At 40.8% G+C, this 18,581-nt stretch overlaps 1 protein-coding gene across 1 annotated transcript in view; it reads right to left on the bottom strand.

Moving 5' to 3' along the window:
- Positions 1–18,581, bottom strand: part of TPK1 (thiamin pyrophosphokinase 1) — a gene marked incomplete at both ends in the record, with an annotated part of 286,248 nt that overhangs the window by 103,869 nt on the left and 163,798 nt on the right. Inside the window, one exon of the mRNA XM_080611270.1 lies at positions 10,693–10,788. Within this exon, the coding sequence (XP_080467396.1) occupies positions 10,693–10,788 (96 nt within the window). The remainder of the gene's footprint in view (positions 1–10,692; positions 10,789–18,581) is intronic.

Genomic DNA, 18,581 nt, shown 5'->3' with positions numbered 1-18,581 from the left:
CCTTTCTGGTCTCTGCCTTAGCTTCACTACTGAACACTTTAAAATACAGTAAGCACTTTCCTTGATAACAAATGAACCAGATTAGATTTCAGCTCATTCTCTCATAGTTATATTAGAGCTCTTGTGCTGGCCAGGTCACAGTCATTTTTTCATATCATCCACAAAATAGCAATGTAAATTTAAGGAACTATTAAAATCTCACAACCCAACAATAAATATATAGCAAGATATTGTCCATTTTAGTTGATTATACTGGTCCGCTAGCTCGGGGTTTTATGTAAAAGGTATGGCATTCACTTGCTATAGGAAAGATATGCCCAGCCACACAGCAGCATCTGAAGTTTGCTCAGGTAGAATCCTCTTTAGCCAGAATTCACTCGTGGCTTCAGTCTTCTATCTCTTCACAGGAACAAAAGCTCTCAGCTAAAGGCTGCCTTCCTGTCCATGCACCTGAGCTGATAACCTTCAATCAGCTTCCTTGTCACCTCACTGATTCCACTAATCTTTATATTGTACCAGCTCTACAAAATCCATGTGAACTGCTCAACCCCAAGTGATCTGGATTTGACTGCCTGGTCTTGTGCTGAATATCCCTAAATGGCCTCATCAAATAGGACTCCCTGGGCCTCAGAGGAGGGACAGCAATAACTCCCACTCTACTATAGCCAATCAGCTGGAGCACAGCTTGACAACTGATGCTGCATCTGAGATCAGGGTAATTAGAATTCCTTATTGACTCAAATTTTCTGGGTAAAGGGCTAGCCCCTACTCCAGACTGCTACCATGCTGTTGTGAGTAGCCAGAAGTGCACTAAAACTCTTAAGAGCAATCTGTCCACTGAGGTTTTGGAGGAAAATATGTGCTGGTTTTGACCCCAACACATATATTCTGCGCATGAAGAAGGATTCCAGACCAATCAATCACGTGTCTTCTGAAAAATCATAAAATCTTTACGTCTTTTAAAACAACATGAAAAGACATTCATGAACATCAGGCTAACCTTTGTTCCCACAGCTGAACCACTGTAATCCACAGTATGTACTGCAGTACCACACCTATGGAAATGTAAAACCAATCACTGTAAACTATCATATCCCTAAGAAAGCAAGCCCAGGATTTCTGTTAGCAGTAATGCAAGAGGCCCTCAAAAGATTATGCTAAAATGGTCTAGAAAATCTCTTTCATGATCTCATATCCACTCGCATCTAGTGCCAAAAGCTGTGTTTGGCACATGCTGTGTTTTTAATTTCTTCACATACTGCCTTCAGCAGTTAAAAAAAGGGGAAAAACTAACTATAAACTCTCATCAATGAACAACTCAAAGGAGGGAAAAAAATGATCCTATATTCTTCAAGAGAATGTGTTCGTTGTGAGCTATTTCACATTTCACTGAACTCTGTCAGTCTTTACTGAAGTAGCTTTCCTTCCTCTCCCTCCATCAGATTTCCATGTTGTCACGAAGTCAGCGGGACAACACAACTACAACCCTACCACATCCCTCCCAGCAGGTCCCCTGTCACCCCACACTCCTCAACCAGAGCTAGCCTGCAGCCTGCGCTAAAGGTTAAATCAGTTCCACAGAGGCAGCAGGTGGGAAGGGCACTGCACAGAGAAGCTTCTGGCTGCGAAGACTCTTCCTAAAAGCCTCTGTTATTCCCCCGAAGGGATACAGACCAGGATCCAGATGAGGCAGCCTTACCCTGACCACAGCTCCTGCTGCAGCATACTGGCAGAGAGACATTCTTGTACAGGAACGTCCCTGGCTACTCCATACTTGACGGATCACTTTTGCCTGCTAGCCCACAATGAGGATACATATCCCAGGACATGTATCAATGAGACCCTGCATGTCTGCATGGCCCCATGAGCTCTGACAACTCCTCTTTGATTTCCTATACAGTCCTGTGGTGGGTTCACCTCAGCTGGCAGCCAGGCACCCACCCCAGCTCCTCCCTTCCTTTCCTCAACAGGACGGGGAGAAGTAAGATGAAAAACCTCATGGGTCACAACAAGGACAAGAGGATTGTTAATTACCAGGTACCTGAGGAAATTAATTTATCACCAATTAAAAATCAAGTTTGAGAGAAAAAAAAAGAAGACAAAACTAAAGCCATCTTTCAACCACTCCTTTTTTCCCAGGCCCAATGTCATTCCTAGCTCCTGTATCTCCTCCCTCCACAAGCAGCATAAAGGAATGGTGGGCTGTGATCAGCCCATACCCACTCCTCTCTGCCTCTCTTTCCTTATCGTGTTTTTCCCTTGCTACAGTGTGGTGTCCTTTCAGTGGGGTACAATCCTTCAGGAGCAAACTGCTCCAACGTGGGTCTCCCACAGGCTGTAGCTCCTGCCACAAGAGTGGCGCTGTGTGGCCTCCTCTCCACAGGCTGCAGCTTCCTTCAGGGCACATCGACCTTCTCTGGCTGGGTACCTGCTCCATTGCGGGCTCCGCACAGGTTGCAGCTCCCTCAGGAGCTCTCCATCCCCTCCCTCCGGGGGGGGAATCCCCTTGGAACCGCTGCGGGGGGCGGCGGGAGCCCCTCCTGCCGCTCTGCCCTCGGGGCTGGCCGGGCCGTTCCTCACCCTCGTCCCCTCAGCGCTCCCCGCCGGGCACCGCCCGCCCTTCCTCAGCCGAGGGCGCTGTGCACGAGGCGCCTGCCCGCGGCTGAGGGGCTGCGCTGTGCCCCGCCGTGGGGCGGCTGGAACCGGCTGGAGCCGGACTGGACTCGCCTCACCTCAGAGAGACCTCGCCCGCCCCCGGCAGCGTTTAGGCGCAAAACCCGGTACAAGTCCCTACTTCAGCCGAACTGAAGACCCTCACCGCCTAACTCATGAGTATTTCTGCTTCTCCAGAGGGTGAGGAGAACGTGAGACGTGTCCGAGCTCACAGCTCCCTTTCCCACCACACCTGAGGTTTTGTTCCAGCTCCTGCCTAGAGGCTGGTCTGAGAGCCTTGGAAAGCCCGCAGAGGAGGCCAAACACACCTGTGGTGTTTCAAGGCAGTGGGGTACGTTTTCTATAAATAAGGGTCACTACAGAAAACACTGTCAGCAGCCCACAGGTGCTTATACCCAGATGAACAGAGAAAGTCAGTTTCAGCCTTGTGAGAGATGAGATCTTTTCGCTTGACCTCCTAAACCAGATGTGGCTTTAAAATTAACTTTCTGCCTATTTTGATTTCAATTTTGTCACGTTCAGCTATCAGATTTTAAGGAAAGAATCACAGGGAAAACATTCTGTACAAAATGGTACAGTGTGAGGCATCCCTGCCCATGGCAGGGGGCTGGAACTGGATGATCTTAAGGTCCTTTCCAGTGCAAACCATTCTGTGATTCTATGAAAATACAGAAAATGGAAAAATCTCCATTTGCATTAAAGGGTGATGCTGGTTGTTTATTTACTTCATCTGGAAAAAATTAATGGCTCAGGCGCTTCCCCTGCATATCTTAACATTTAGCAGTAAAGTCTGTATAAAAGATGCCACAAATAACAGGGAGCTGCGGGGCATCCTCCCTCTCTGGCAGCAGCACTGCAAAGGACATAATGACAGGAGGCAGTTATGCCTAACCAGGGCGAGATGTTAGCTCTGCTATTTAAAAAGTTTAAACTTGAGTTCACACAGGTCTGAAGATCTCCCAATAGGTCCCAACAGAACAGTAATATTTTCAGCTGGTCTGAACATTAATCTTCATGACGAACAAGGGGATAATAGCCTGTCCTATTATACTCAAGGGACAGATATAAGATCTGAAACTAAAGACAGAAAATGTTTGTGGTGTCTCTCAGGCCCTATTCTGCAAATAGCTCCTCTTACGAGTGATTTCACTGAATACTTGGGCAGTACAGAATGAATTTCGGTTTTATTTTTCCATGCAGATTTGCAGAAAGAAGTTTTGAATTTGTTTCTAAGAGGCTGGAGATATTCTCATGTTGAAGGAAGTGGGTTAGGATCTTAGAAGTCAATTTGCCTTTTCAGAGTAGGTTCAGTATTTATAGGAGGTAAGCTAAACATAGCCTGAATAATGTCAGACTACACCCATTACAGTAGCTCTTTCATTTTTCTGCACTGTCCTCTAGACCATATAAATTTAGCCATGTGCTTAAAAAGAAATGAAGCATGATTTCTTAAACTGGAGGCGCTTGTGAAGCTGTAAACATTTTATGCACACATTTAATTTGCACAAAATATTGAGCTTTAATTGTTTAGTGCTTAGTTATGCAGTTGTTTAAAAGGGAAGCTCAATGGGTTCTTTCGGCAAGCTGAAGAGACCATCCCCGAGTCTCCTCCTTAGCAGTGACAAACTCAAAGAGTAGCTGAGTAAAAAGAGTGTGAGCATCAGAACTGGCAAAGTCGGGCTGACCGTGCAGCTCTGCTATGAAGACGTTTCAGTCCCCACCTCTGCTGAGCTTGTGCTCCTGCCTCTTCAACAGTGGGAATACTCTGAAAAGGAAAATTGACATCCAAGATCCCAATCAACTTCCAACAAGCAAAAATCAATGCAGTGTCCAGAAATCCCACTCCACTTCTGCTTTTTTTTCTTTAAATTATCTTCATAGACCAAATACAGGCCCCTGTAGGGCATAAAGGATTACATAGGAAAAAACTCAGTATGTGACATGCTGTGTTCTTGCAGACATCCATTTTGCATGAAATTATTCTAACAGAAAGATACTCAGTGTGTCTTGATGCCCACAGCTGTAGTGGAACAGGTAGACAGCCTGCTTCCTTCACATGAAATTAGGTTGTTTCTCTTTGGGAACTGACTAGTTCTGATATCCTATATTAGAAGAAATGTACGTTGCCAGACCTGTACAATGGGAAGCCTCAAAATACTTCAACAGTAGGATAGATGGGTTAGATGCTACACTCCTGGAAAGTGCATATGGACCTTAGAGTTGAAATAGTCATCACTCAAGGATATGTCTGTACACCCTATAGGAGGGATTTATTCCTGTTGAAAGTTATTATGAAATTCTACATTTTTAAGTGAGAATTTTCAGGAAACGTTTTAGATCCATTTGTTTCTGACAAAGGTTTATGAAGAGGATTACTGTTAATGACTCATGAAAACCTTTTGATACAGCACTTGACAGTATAGAAACCTTTTCATTACACATATTTAACTTCCCCTAAAATAAATCTCATTTGCATTTTCTATTCTCTTCCTGTGAGGCATTAAGAAGAAAAACTCAACACTGCTACCAAAACTAAATAGGTTCACTCTTAGCCCTGTGTCCTATATGGAATTTGGAGGTAGAGCCACAAACGTGAAGGTCCTTGTAAAAGCTTCACACTCCAGTTCCATACCAGCTTTGGTATCTTCCAGACTGCCTCTCCCTCTGTTTATGGTATTTGGTTACTTCCCTGTTCCGAAATCCTTGAAACAGCCTGTCCTCATTCCTAGGCTTTCCTTTAAAAGCCACTCCTGCTACTGTTATGGGTATCCAAAAGTTTTCAGAAATTACAACAAGTAGTGATCTGGCATGAAATTTCCTGATTTTCATTTTAGAGTGTTTTCTGTTTTCCTTCAGGGTCTTTTTCTTCGTGTAAAGACAACCTGGGGTGCTTAACCTGTCTGAACACTGCGTAGCTGAAGATGGTATGTGAACATCACTTCACTGTCTTCCCTTCAGCACTTTATAAACACAGGACTTCACTAGCATTATGTTTAGTTTAGCCTCCCTCAACTGAAAAGAAAGCAGACTGATTTGATGCTTTCTTTAAAAGAACAAAGAGAAGAATGTTTGCATTCACTTAAAAGAAGTAATATCTTAGACTGCTGACAGATTGAACCTTTAAAGTGCAATTTTAAAATGGAAATGTTAGCATAGTATCCCTTTACTGAAAGGGTTTCTAGGAAGAGTTGGTTTGGATTTCTTCACTTTTCATCTTGACACTGATGCTTTTATCAATTTAAACACCCTAACAGTAAACCACTAGAAGGCATGTAGGTTTCAATAAAATTCATTTTTTATATCTTCAGCCCATATAACCAAATGAGCTGCTTTAACTGTTTTTTAAGCAGAAAAGATAATAAAGTTAAATGAAAAGTCCCAGAGTTTAGTTTTAAGACTAAATGGTATTTTAGATGAAACAGTTAAAGAAAGCTGAGTTTGTAACTGTGAGATAAAGATAATGGCTTAAATCTATCTTTACATTATGAGGATTCTCTTAGAACTCCATAATTGATATACACACTTCTCACTGCCGTGAGCTGCAATGAGCTGCCTGTGAGTCAAACCAGGGACACTGTTATGAAAAAAACACTTGATGAAGGCTGGGAGTAGGAGTATCTTCCCCAGCTGTACCACTAGCATGCTGGGAGACTGTGGGCAAGTTACTGCTTCTGTATTTCAGCTTTCCAGCCTGCAAATTGAAGATAGTAATGTTCACTTTTAATGCAAGATATGTTGATTTCTAAGTAAGAGATACTGTAAGCATGCCTACCACATTGCCAGTTCAAATGTTTTCTTGAAATAGCTTGTGTTACATGGGAGAAAATTAAGAAGAGAAAGTAGAACCAGACAGAAATTACTGTAAATAAGTTTACTTGAAGGTCTTGTAATGAAGAAAGGGAAGTACCCAGATAACCACAGAACAGATAAAATAGTGATTAAAGCAGTAAAGCAAAATGTTGCACGCCTAAGTGTTCAATAGACCATAAACACCGGAAGAGAAAAATACAGCAGAAATAAAGACAGAGTTATTAAGACATTAAAAAAGCATCATATAAAGGCCAGGAAGGTATAATGCAAGAAAATGTGTGCATTTATATACATACATGTGCATGCATGCATACTCACAGTCATTCAGAAAGAGAAAGAGAAGTATCTAACAGCCTTTAGGTTGGAAAGAAACTTCAGGAGTCACATTCTGTTGTTGGTATTTCACTGCTTCACCTATCCAATACAATGTGATTCACAAATGAATTAGGGCTTTGGAGAGGGAAAATTAAGACTGATTCTAGCTTGCACATATAAAGGGTACTGCTTGTTCTAACATCCACTGCAGTATGTAATTACTGCTTGTTCTAATATTCACTGCAGTATGTAATTATAAATACATATAATTAGGTGACTTAGATTATCACAAAATGACCCCAGTGCTGCTCTCTGCATGACTTGGCTATGCAATGTAAACCAGAAGTGAGTGACCCTGAGGATTCAGAAACTATTGTAAGAAGTTATATTTCAGACATAAGGGAAGAGCAGTTATGAATTTGGCTAATTATTCTACAAGACAGATATACAGATAACAAGGTGGTTTTCTTCCAGATTTGTGTCTCAGTTGATTGTCAACTCCAGTTGCATCTTTTCTAGTGGTAAAGGCTTTTCTAAGGCCTTTTCTCAAACTGAATTTTCCAACAACTAGCAAAATCTAAGTTTGCAGCCTTTTCTCCAGTGGGGGCACTGAGTGTCTATCTCACCTTCTCTCCCACTCAGGTGACCTCTGAGAAAGCTGTTGAACATGATTATCTTTCACTACTTTATTCCGATATCAAATGCTATTTGGGTGAACAGGAAGGGAGAAGATGAGGAGGACGGAGGTGTAGAGCCATGGAAAGTAAATTACACAAACTTCAATTCCTTTGGAACAAAGTATTGCCTCCTCCATGCGTTCATGTGAGCTCAAAAAACTCCATGACATCGAGCTTCCGTAGAGGTGACTGACAGATCAGAGCAGAAATTTTATCCATTCAATATATCAGGTAAATAACTTACTCTCTAACCAACAGGGAATCATCTGTTTCGTATACCTCATTCCTTACAGCTGAATTTAATCCAGATAAACTATGTCACAGGACTGTATATACATTGAATGTAATTCATTTCCTAGCTTAACATATTGCTACCCAGAAAGAGCAGCAAACACAGCATGACTGTAGTATCAATATATATTTCTTTTAAAGATACTAAAGAGAGATTTTCCTTGTTTAGTTACTTCAACTATAAATCACAGGGAAACAGATTTGTAGTGTCTCCCATACTGCTCTTTGTCAAGTGCTCTGGATAAACCAAAGTGGGTAAAAATTAAAGTTGGAGATGTATTTTCCCTGGAACCAGGAAGACATATTCCAGCTAGTGAATACTCTCAGTTAAAAGGAAAGCTTTTATGGTACTTCTTTCCAGAAGGGAAAACACTGTCATTGTGACATGCAAATTTGTACTTTTGGACAAAAATACCAATGCAGATGAAAACCCCCTTCTCTAACCACTTCTAGATTTCAGACCTGGACCTTCCTTGCTTCTCAATTGTATGTACTTCCTAGGTGACCACAGAATTCCATGGTAGCCTTCTGCTCTGAAGAAAATTTGCATTCTCCTCAAACATTTTAGATCTATGGCTTGAACAGTCTTTTTTCTCATCACTTGACATTTTGTATGTCAGCACATTACCTGTGCAATTGCAGGTATTTAAAGAGGCTGGAGTTTCAGAGGGGCCAAAAGACTGCATCTATAAACTAAGGCCAGTATATGTTGCAAGCACTCAGAATCTCTGTGGTACCTGGAGACCAGCCATCAAGCTAAGCATTGCATTATAAGGACATCCAGAACAATTACCAAGCCTTCTACTAATGAATGATACCTAATACTTTGAAAACAGGGCAAACTGGAACCCCAACTAGTTATTTATGCAATTGTGACACAGTTTTCGGCTGCATTTGCTTAAGTTTCACATACTTGTCTATGTTGAATCAAAAACTTCTTGGAATTCCTTATGTCAGAATACGAAGAAGACCAAAATTAGAAGTGCATGCTTTGCTAGTGTGCATGAATCACCTCATAGCATCTCACTAAGGTTTTATGAAAGAGACACTGCAAGTAAGAAGCAGCTAGGGCTGAATGAACACAGTACTTAACTTTAGAAAACATATCTGTGCTACATCTTGCACCTCTGAAAACCTCCTGATTGTATTTAAAGCACATCTTACACGTAACTGAACTGAAATCTTATGTTTGGTGCATTGGCATAACTATGCAATTACTGCAATTACACTCTGGCTTGTACTTGACAAAATATCAAGGATTACAATGCCGTATCCTTTAGCCAACTTAACAAGGCTTTACCTAGGAGAGTGATCAAGGAATTCAAGATTTTACAAATAGGCTACTTACAGTTGAAACACATCTGTAGCTGTCATGTTCCCATTGCTCTTATTTTAATCACACATTGATTATTCATTATAAAACCTCTTGTGATACCTTAAAAAAAGAATCCCTCTGTAGCAATAGCTGGGATTTGATAATGAACCAAATCCAGGAAACACTCAAGTTCTCCTTCATTCTAAGGGTAATTCTGTTAAGAGGGAAGCACCTTACTCGCCAAAGTCAAAACAAATCCTAAGCATAGGTCACCTGTTCCAATGGCACCCATTATCCTTTGTGTCCTAGTTGGGAAGCTACCCCTCTGTGCTCTTGCAATGATAAATTATAGGGGGCAAAAAGCTATCACATAAAGAGTTTCCTGACTCACAGCCAGATGGATAAGAGAAGTATATAGAGAAACCCCTCTCTATCTATACTGATTGGGGAAAAAAACTCTCATGAACAACGGCATGTATTGAGGGTGGCAAGAGGAGATGCAATTGCAGATGGGCATTGTGCAATAGCAGTCTGAAATGTCCCATATTTCCTTCAGAAGATCAAGACATTTCAAAATAGCTTAAGCAAAACCAGGTTAATTATTTATCAGCCTGAAGTGAGGAGAGTAAAGAAAGAGGGAGTGGTATTGGCATTTCCATCTCTTGCTGCTTTGTTGGAGTACAGTGATCTCAGGAAATCAGGCAACTTTCCTATCCTGCTACCATGAAAATGGGAAAAGAGGAGGTTTACACATCTCCTTCCATCATATGAGGCTGTTTTCATTTTCTTGCATGTCTATTGCCCTCACTATTGCTAAGAGGATGCAGCAGCTGTTTCCCCTCAATTCCTTTCACCTATAGGTACAGAGTGGAAGAGAGAGCTCAGCCCTTATGAACGACTACTTGATGGGGAGGAAAGGGCAGCAATCCCAAGAGCACATCTGCCACCAACTCATTCTGTTGGAAATACCCGAGGAATTTTAACTTCATGTCTCAGAAAGACAAAAACATAGTGGGCTTCCAAAACCAAATTATGGAATGGGAGGGGGAACATTGCCTCCGTTGCCTTTCGAATAAAATGAGCAGCTGGCAACTCCATATGGCTCCTTTTAAGTTTAGTACACAGCTTGCTCTGCAAAGGTTCCTTTTGATTCCAGGGGAACTTTCTGCAGAAGGAGGTATTGCTTACCATATGTAATGTTGGCAGGAAGACTGCCGTCCCCATCAACTCACCTTTGGGAAAGGGAGAGGAAGGAGATGAACATCAAGGCTCAGTGTGCCAAGACTTGAAATTATATTTACTTGCCAAAGTGGGACTCTTGCTTTGAACACCAGCCACAACACCAATTCTGCACTTTGGGTAGTTCATTAACAGAAATCAATACGAGCTGCCTTTTAAGAAAGCCAGCCCTTGTTCACTGACACACTGTGTAATTCCTCTTAGCAGAAGCATCAATGCTTAGAAGGTGTGCAGTAAATTACGGCAAAACCACAGAAGGGCAAGGCTACAGAAAACAGTTTCATTTCAGTATAAACTTAAAAAATAAACCAAAATACATGGAGAGGAAGAGTAATTACTAAGGAATAGAGACAAAAGATGTTTTGCCTTTACCTGGAGACCCTTCTTCTCTATCTTTTTCTGGAGTATCTGAAGGCACTTGGTGAAATCTGTGATGTCCTGATCCACCGTCTCAATTAATTCACATCCCTAGTGAAGAAGCAGAAAAATGGAGAGGAAAATCCCCAGTGTCAGTCATCTTTCAATTACAAGAACTAATATTGTCTTTGGTGAAATTAACTGCTGTCAATGTGTCTTAAAGTCTCTCCATTGAGATAAAGAATTAAGTAGAAGACTATTACCCTTACAGAGCCCAAAGACCTAAGTCCCAACTGAACACATTACTATGAAACAATGGTTTAATAGGCACAGAGTTAGATATTCAAAACCCATCGAGTATGTTTGTGAGTTTGGATGAGCATGTTGTACAATGCTCTGCTGGATGGACAAGTTTTGTTATAGTGAGCCCCAGGTGATCGGGAAATTTGAAGACCAGGAAAATAACGGTCCTCTGGTGCTGCAGTTACTACATTTCTGCTACATATATTCAAATGTATATAAACATAAGCATACCAAAGTGTTCAGGCTTCCCAGAACCAGTGCAGTTGCACTAGTTAATCTGCAGGGATACAGTTTCCTTGCAGTGGGGTAATATGGATGAAAGCATGTTAAAGTGGAGAAAAGCAGGAGTTCAGTGTTCTTAATTGAGAGCTAAAGCAATTCCTAAGTCTCTGATAAAAAGCTGAATAAGGAAAAGTGGAGTATATCTGCCATATAAAGTCACTATCCAAAGAGATTTCAAGGATATAAAATACCCAATACAGCATCGTAAATTAAAATAAGAACCATATATGCTGGATTTAGAGGTTCCCCCTCCTACAACTTCAAGGTCTCCTTAAAAGCCTCCTAGCTTTGTCTTTATCTGACAGATTTTATGTTTCTGCTATACGCAGTAACAGCTGATAAGAGAGAAGCATTCAGACTACAGAATCTTCATACGTGAGCATGTGTGTATAAAGTACATTCTTCGTTACATCAGAAAAACACCCCAACATATTAAAGTTGCCTCTACCTTAGTGGTAAAAATAAAGTACAGAAGACTGATTTCCCCAGTCAGTGCATGGATGGAGTTTAGTGGATTGCATACAACAAAATAATGAGGGTCCAATAGGAAGACACACACTATCATTGAAATGCTTCCCTGCACAGCCAGAATGAACATAAAACCAAGCAACACAATAGGGGATTTGGATAAAGTGGAAGAGATAAAGGAGGAGATAACAAAAAGCTTTTTATTATACCACTTCTCCTCCCTCCTCAGAACCTTCAGAAAGAAAACTGGTCAAAAGCAGTAGCCTTTCTGATACCTAATACTGCTCTAAATACCTTTTCAAGCAGTAATAACAGGCTGGCTAAGGTGAAGCATCATATAGCAGTAACAGCTTATATGATCAAAGACCTCCCTTGATGAAGTGAAGCTGCTGCCACCATGAAAAAGCTAGGGAAGATGCAGCTAAAGCCTAGACTCAGTGGTAAGCATCAAATAATTTGAAAAGCTGCTATGTCTCCTTTCACCAGGAAGGGCCAAAGCATAACACAGGAAGGGGGAGAAGGAACACAAGCCATCTGGAGCCAGTAATGAACAGTGAGTTGAACAACACCAGACAGAGACACCAAAGGAGCCCAGGAAAGATATACGGATGTTCGGGCCCACCCAGAAAGTTCACAGTTGGTTCTGAGAACTAGAGAAGGGAATTTGTTAATCAAAGCCACTCTAAATGAAAAGATGTCTCATTCGCTAAGAACAGGGTGCTCACACAGTCTTGTTATTGGCATTGATAGTGGTAAGAAAGACCAAGCTGTGAGAAACTGTGAACAAACAGAACCTCCCCAGTCTTTCACAATCAGCCTTTGAACAGCACGAGAATGTGACAGACAAAGACTAAATCAATGGCAAGGACAGCTACTGCTGAGCTTGGGAGAAAAGGCAGAACCTGCGCTCTTAAATTAGCAGGAGAGAAAGAAGATCTTTCATCTTTTGCCAGGGCCATAGCTTGGCTTCCTGGCATTGGTAGAAGTGGTTTATAGACACCAATTTATAAATGAAAGATTTAACCCTCACTCTCCCCCAGCACTTTGAAATACTCCTTCCTGCAGTCATTAACAAACCTGATCTCCTCCTTGGACAGTCAGCGTTTGGTAGCTACAGATAGACTGCAGTTCTGCTTCCCACCCATGGAAGACCAAATTGTCTGGTTTTTTATACATGTATTTTTGAAGTGCTGACCTATAACAACTTCAATTATTATTTATTATTTTATGCTTTCTACTGTTAAAAGTATTTCAACTGGAAGTTAGTTCTTAACTAGCTTCTCAGCACATTCTTTGATAAGAAAAATACTTCAGAGCAACTGCAAGGCAAGGTGATGTCAGCGTGGTTGCTGCAGAGCACTGACCGTCACTAACTGCAGCTCTAGAAGAACACCATGATACAGCACACATGGACATCCCACTTTCAGACCTGCTACTGTATCCTGAAACTGTTCACTCACTGTCTGCACCTCTGATACTTTATACAAGTACTGCTGTAGATCATACTGAAAAATGTTGACAGAGTGTCACCACTTCCTTCAAGTTTAACTAATTTCTTTTTCTCTTTCCACATCAAGCAGATAACCACCTCTGGAATTAGCAGAGACTTTAGATCTCCTTTTGCCACAGTGGCAGAGACTAGCATGGTCAGGCTGTGCTGGAGAAGAAGACAGGCAGCAGCACTTGCATCTTCCTGCATCCTTTCTACAGCAAGCTGGAATTAATGCCTGTGCAGTTGATGTTCACTGATGGTAAGAGAGTTTATGATAAATCTAATGCTCCTGACATATCAAACACAATACTTGATACCACAGAATTGGACAACAGTTCAAATGCAGTGCTTGTCAACTTTCACCATATTACTCCTGAATGACAAAAATCTAGAAGACAGAGCTTTCCGATGCAGCTAGGGTTTAATAAAAGGACAGTACAACTACTGCAAGGTAGGCAATAAGGCTCGTAGTTTTTACAGCTACCTGCTCAACTTAATAACATTAACCTTTGGCAAAAAGTTAAAAAGCCAAACAAATTTAACTTTAAGAAAGGTTAGAAAACTCAATACCACACAGCAGGAAAGAAAACAATACATTGCTTCTGATGACAGTATAACTTTGCTGAGTGACAGGATGAGACACACAGATTTAGGCTTTGGCTGTTCTGTCTTATTATAGCAGTTATGGAAGGCACATCGCTAAAGAAGGAGTGTGCCAGACACACATAATAGGATTATTGAACCCTATATTTCAGACAGACACACAAATCAGACAGGCACTGAAATGTCAATCTGAACATCTCAGCATTTCTCCCATTTTTAGAAATATTAAGCTTCACAGCATGTTGTGTATATGAAGAAAGCAGTGTGTAGGTGTCCATTCCCCCATGTGCTTATTAATCTCTTCTTAAAAGGAAGTCATGTTTGTTCTTTCTCTAATCTTTCTGAGCATGAGAGTATAATTAGAACAGAATACATAAAATACTCTAATTTGTACTCTATCTCCAGGACTCTCCTAATGGCAGGCCATTCAAATCTGTCTTTTGAAGTCTGCATCTATCTGGCTGTGGTCACTAAGTTGCAACAGTGATGTCTGGATCAGGCTTTTAACAATTCCTGTTGCACTGAGGCTCAATTTTGAGGTATCAGTCTCAACACATGCTCTTATGTGTAGTGTTAATGACAGACACAGGATAACTATATATCCTCAAGTTAGAAGAAGGGATACAGCTTATAGAGCCTTTCAAAATCACAGCACAAGTAGAATTTAAGGAACCTATACAAATTAAATGGTATTTCTACACATTCTCCTTCCCCTAGACCACACCTGCCCTTTCACCTGCCCAAACCTAGTCATTCCAGTACCCCACAGAGCAACTGAGTAAGAGCCACAGATTCACAGAACTATTTCAGCTGGAAGGGACTTTTCAGAGTCACCTGTTCCAACCCCTCATTCAAGAGTAGGTTAGATGTACATAGGTTCAAGGCCCTTTTCAGCCTAGGTTGAGCATCTTCCAGAATGGAGACTCCACAACTTCTCTGGGCAACCTCTTTCAGTGCCCCACGCCTCTGGTATCCTCTTTCACTTTTTCCCACTCAGACAATAACCCCCAGCTTACACACTCTTCATATACTAGCTGCAGTCACCTGAATGTTTTGAACTCCCAAACCATTTTCATACCCAAATATGCAGGCAAATACATTCTGAGCTGGACTCAATACAATTGATAATGAAAACCAGCTGTAGGAAAAAGCATACATGGATCCAAGCAAAGTGCTGCTCTAGACGAGGCATCAATGAGCATAAAGGTACTACAGGGTCCGACTGCAGGTTTTAGAACATGTGGATGCACAATCAAGTTTAACAGATGACAGACATCATGTTCTACCACCTCATCTATAAGAGAAGAGTGATGTTATAAGACCAGAGCATTCAAGCAGTGTCAGAAACTAAAAAACCCAACTAGTTTAGGAAACATTTCCTGCAGAGATGGCAGTCACCCAGACAGTGGTTGTCTCTATTGCTGACCCAGTGTTTCACAGCTGATCTGAAACATTTCCCAGAATAGAAACCAGGACTAGCATGGGATAAAGATGGAGCAGGCAAGAATGCCACATGAAGTTTTTGAAAACATTTAACAGAGACAGGACTGGAGAAAGACAGAACAAGAACATATAGCTTGAGCTACTGATAGGCATAAAAGCTGCATAGATTTCATCTACCTGCAGTAACTTATGGCCTGTAGGTAGTAAGATGGCATTAAAAACATGGAGTTAGTTTCTATGAGAAACCAACAGGAAATTATTGAATTGAACTCTTTTGCATTTTGGGAGTAGGATGCAAGTATGGAAGGCAAAGCAGTTCACTGATGTCTTTTCGGAATTTCAAATACTGCTGAACAACAAGTATTGAACAGCTTCTCTTCTGATCAGCTCTAATTGTATGAACTGCCTTTTGATTTCTGCAGTAGAGAACAAAACAAATATGTGTAATTGGTGAAAATGATTTTGGATATTTAAATAGCCAAAAATACATAATGAAGTGAAATGCATTTTCTTTCAGTATTTGGACTCAATTTTGGCTTGGCATCAGCACAAAGCTCATACCGTACAGATTGCTTGGCCTTCAGTTCTGGGTGGATGATGTTTTCACTTGTCCAGTCGCACATTAAGTGGCACTGCCACTCAGATTAACTAAAAGAATTTATTCATATAGTTGAAGCATATGCACTGGAAGCCAAATAACTGAAATCCACTCTCAACTGAAAGCCCCATTACTGCAAAACAAACCAAGAATGCTTCAGTTTGACCATTACCTCTAACTTTATGTAATACCACTTATTAAATAAGAACTATGTGGTGGCATGAAAATAAAACAGTAAATATATGTAAACATATGCACACCCCCACAAACCAACAGCTCCATGAACTTGTCAAATTTGACAAGTGTTAAAAAAAGATTAAAAAATAAGAGCTCTATAGTTGAAACTTCAGACTGCAGCAGCTGCAGCCTCTCCTCCCTTCCCCTATTTCTATTTTGATATGGTCTTTTTCAAAGTAAATAAAATGTTTCCTGTTTTTGTTTTTGATGAGGCAGCATGTGGCTTCTGGTGGAGTATAGCTTTGTTATACCATACATTTGATGTTGAGATAGCAGCAATGAGAGTTCTTCTGCATTAATGAAGTTGCTCCCTTTCAAAAGGAAAGTCTATTATTCATTAAATCATGACAATTACTTAAAACAAACAAAATAGGAGTCTGTTTAGTTGGTATTTGACCAATACCAAAGAAAGCCAACATGCTGTCTTTGCCAAAGAAACCAAACCCAAGCATTAAACAAAAGAAAAAACATCCAAAAACTGAACAACACAGTTAATATTCCATTTGCTGGATAAATTCCCAGAGTTTATACACACACACGCATATACACACACTGGATGGAATAAATCTTCTGATTTATTGAGTGAAAGCAGACAGCTTAAATACTCACCGACAGGTCAGAAAGTGCACTAAAATATAAATCATTGCAACACCTTTATCAGAAGACCACTGACATCTTTTAAAACTTTTAAATAAAGCAGAAAAGTAAGTGTGTTGCATGAGAAAACAGGTAGAAAGGTCTGTCAGGAGCTGCAGTCTCATCTGTACAATCCACATCTCTCCATACCCATTTCTGGCATTTAGACAGTAGACCTACATTTGCACATCCCTGTGCAACCCAGACATGTTATTTCTCCAATCTCACGATTAAAACTGAGCACAATGCAGAAGTGACAGCCACCTGCTCTTTTTGGATCTTCTCTGAAATATCCCTTATGTGCCCTTCCTTCTCTGAAAAGAGTTTTAATTGACGGTCAGGCTCCCTCTGTAATTAGCACTGGGAAAAGCTTTTGTCTACCAAGCTGATTGGGCCCTTTGGATCCTAACCTAGTGATAGGACCAATTATGGTACCTTGCTTTTCTTGGAAAATAACTTGGAAATAGGAATTGCTCTCTAAATGTGTGCATTTATGTATGAAGAGATGAGGTAGCTCATGTAAGGGAAATCAAAGTGCTGGAATAGCACCAGTCTCTGAAGCACATGAAACCCAGACATGTCAATGAGAGTCTGTCTTGTTGACTTGGATGCACTTTGAACCAAGACTAAGAACAGCATTGTATCTAAAATGCTGTAACTACACTTAAAGGCATCTTAAAACTAATACTGCCTTTGGCACTTGCACCAATGACAATGCAAGTAAGAGTCAAGCACTCTCCTGGAATAAAACAGGAAACAGAAAAGCTGCCCCAACCACAAATCCTACGCTCCACGAAGCTGAACAAATAGGGCATGCAGTATTCCTTGCAATTCAACCATCTGAGGTAGCTCTTATGAGGTGGGAGGAAGCAAGAAAGGTTATCTGCATTTCAAATCCCACAACGCTTTATGCACAGTAAAGAAACTGGGGTTTGTTTGGGGTTTGGGGGTGGGGTGGGTGGTGTTTGGTTGGTCTCATGTTCTGTTTTATTTTAAATTGAAAGGGCTTCAGGTTAACAGCTTTTGCTTTTTATCACCTAGGATGACAGACACTTTAAAGAACTAAAGTTAATAAGCAGACACTGTATTTGAATCGACTTCAGTTTCCAGACTGATTGCCAAGTCTCAAGATCATCTCAAGGTAAGAAAAACAAGGAGAAAACAGCAAGACTTGTACTGTGATGTCTTCAAGGATTTGGGCTGGCAAATTTCAGCCATATCAACTACTATCTTAATATGATCCTTTGCTAGCAACCTAAGGACCACGGCACACGGTGACTGTGAAAAATGCATCAAAAATAGCAAAAAAGAGATGTTAACCTTGATGGCAGAAAATTCCCTGCAGGGTGTTTCTAATCATTAAACTTATTTACATATATACAACCAGTACAGCTAGTCTGTCTCTCTTGCATTCAGACAGGCTTTATGTGAGAAAATCCTTGTTCCAGTATTGTCCTTAGTTGCAGAGATGTGTAATTGCTCTCAACAGAATTTGGATGATGAGAGTGGAGCTACATCTCAGATATCAATCACCGGACAGAATTAATTGAGACCAGGCCTCAAATATATGCTATGCTTGCAAAAAAAAACCTCACTACTTTTTTACACAACTGCCTACATGTACAAAATGAGTACAATGGGATTCAAAAATTTTTATTACCTAAAGACAGCAAATTGAAGATAAATCCTCCTATTGTGTATAAAACTCCAAAATTTGTGCTTACAATACAATTCGGTAGCTCATTTTTCTTGTTGGTAATGGGGTATTAATGAAAAAAGTAAGATTAGTCCCAAAACTGATCCTTCAGGTAAGTCACTGATTATTTCCCACTGCTTGTTAGT

Source organism: Psittacula echo (assembly GCF_963264785.1).
Source record: "Psittacula echo genome assembly, chromosome: 2".
Classification (NCBI taxonomy): Eukaryota; Metazoa; Chordata; class Aves; order Psittaciformes; family Psittacidae; genus Psittacula; species Psittacula echo.
Note: the sequence above shows the minus strand (reverse complement) of the source record. Positions and strands in the feature narration are given on the sequence as shown.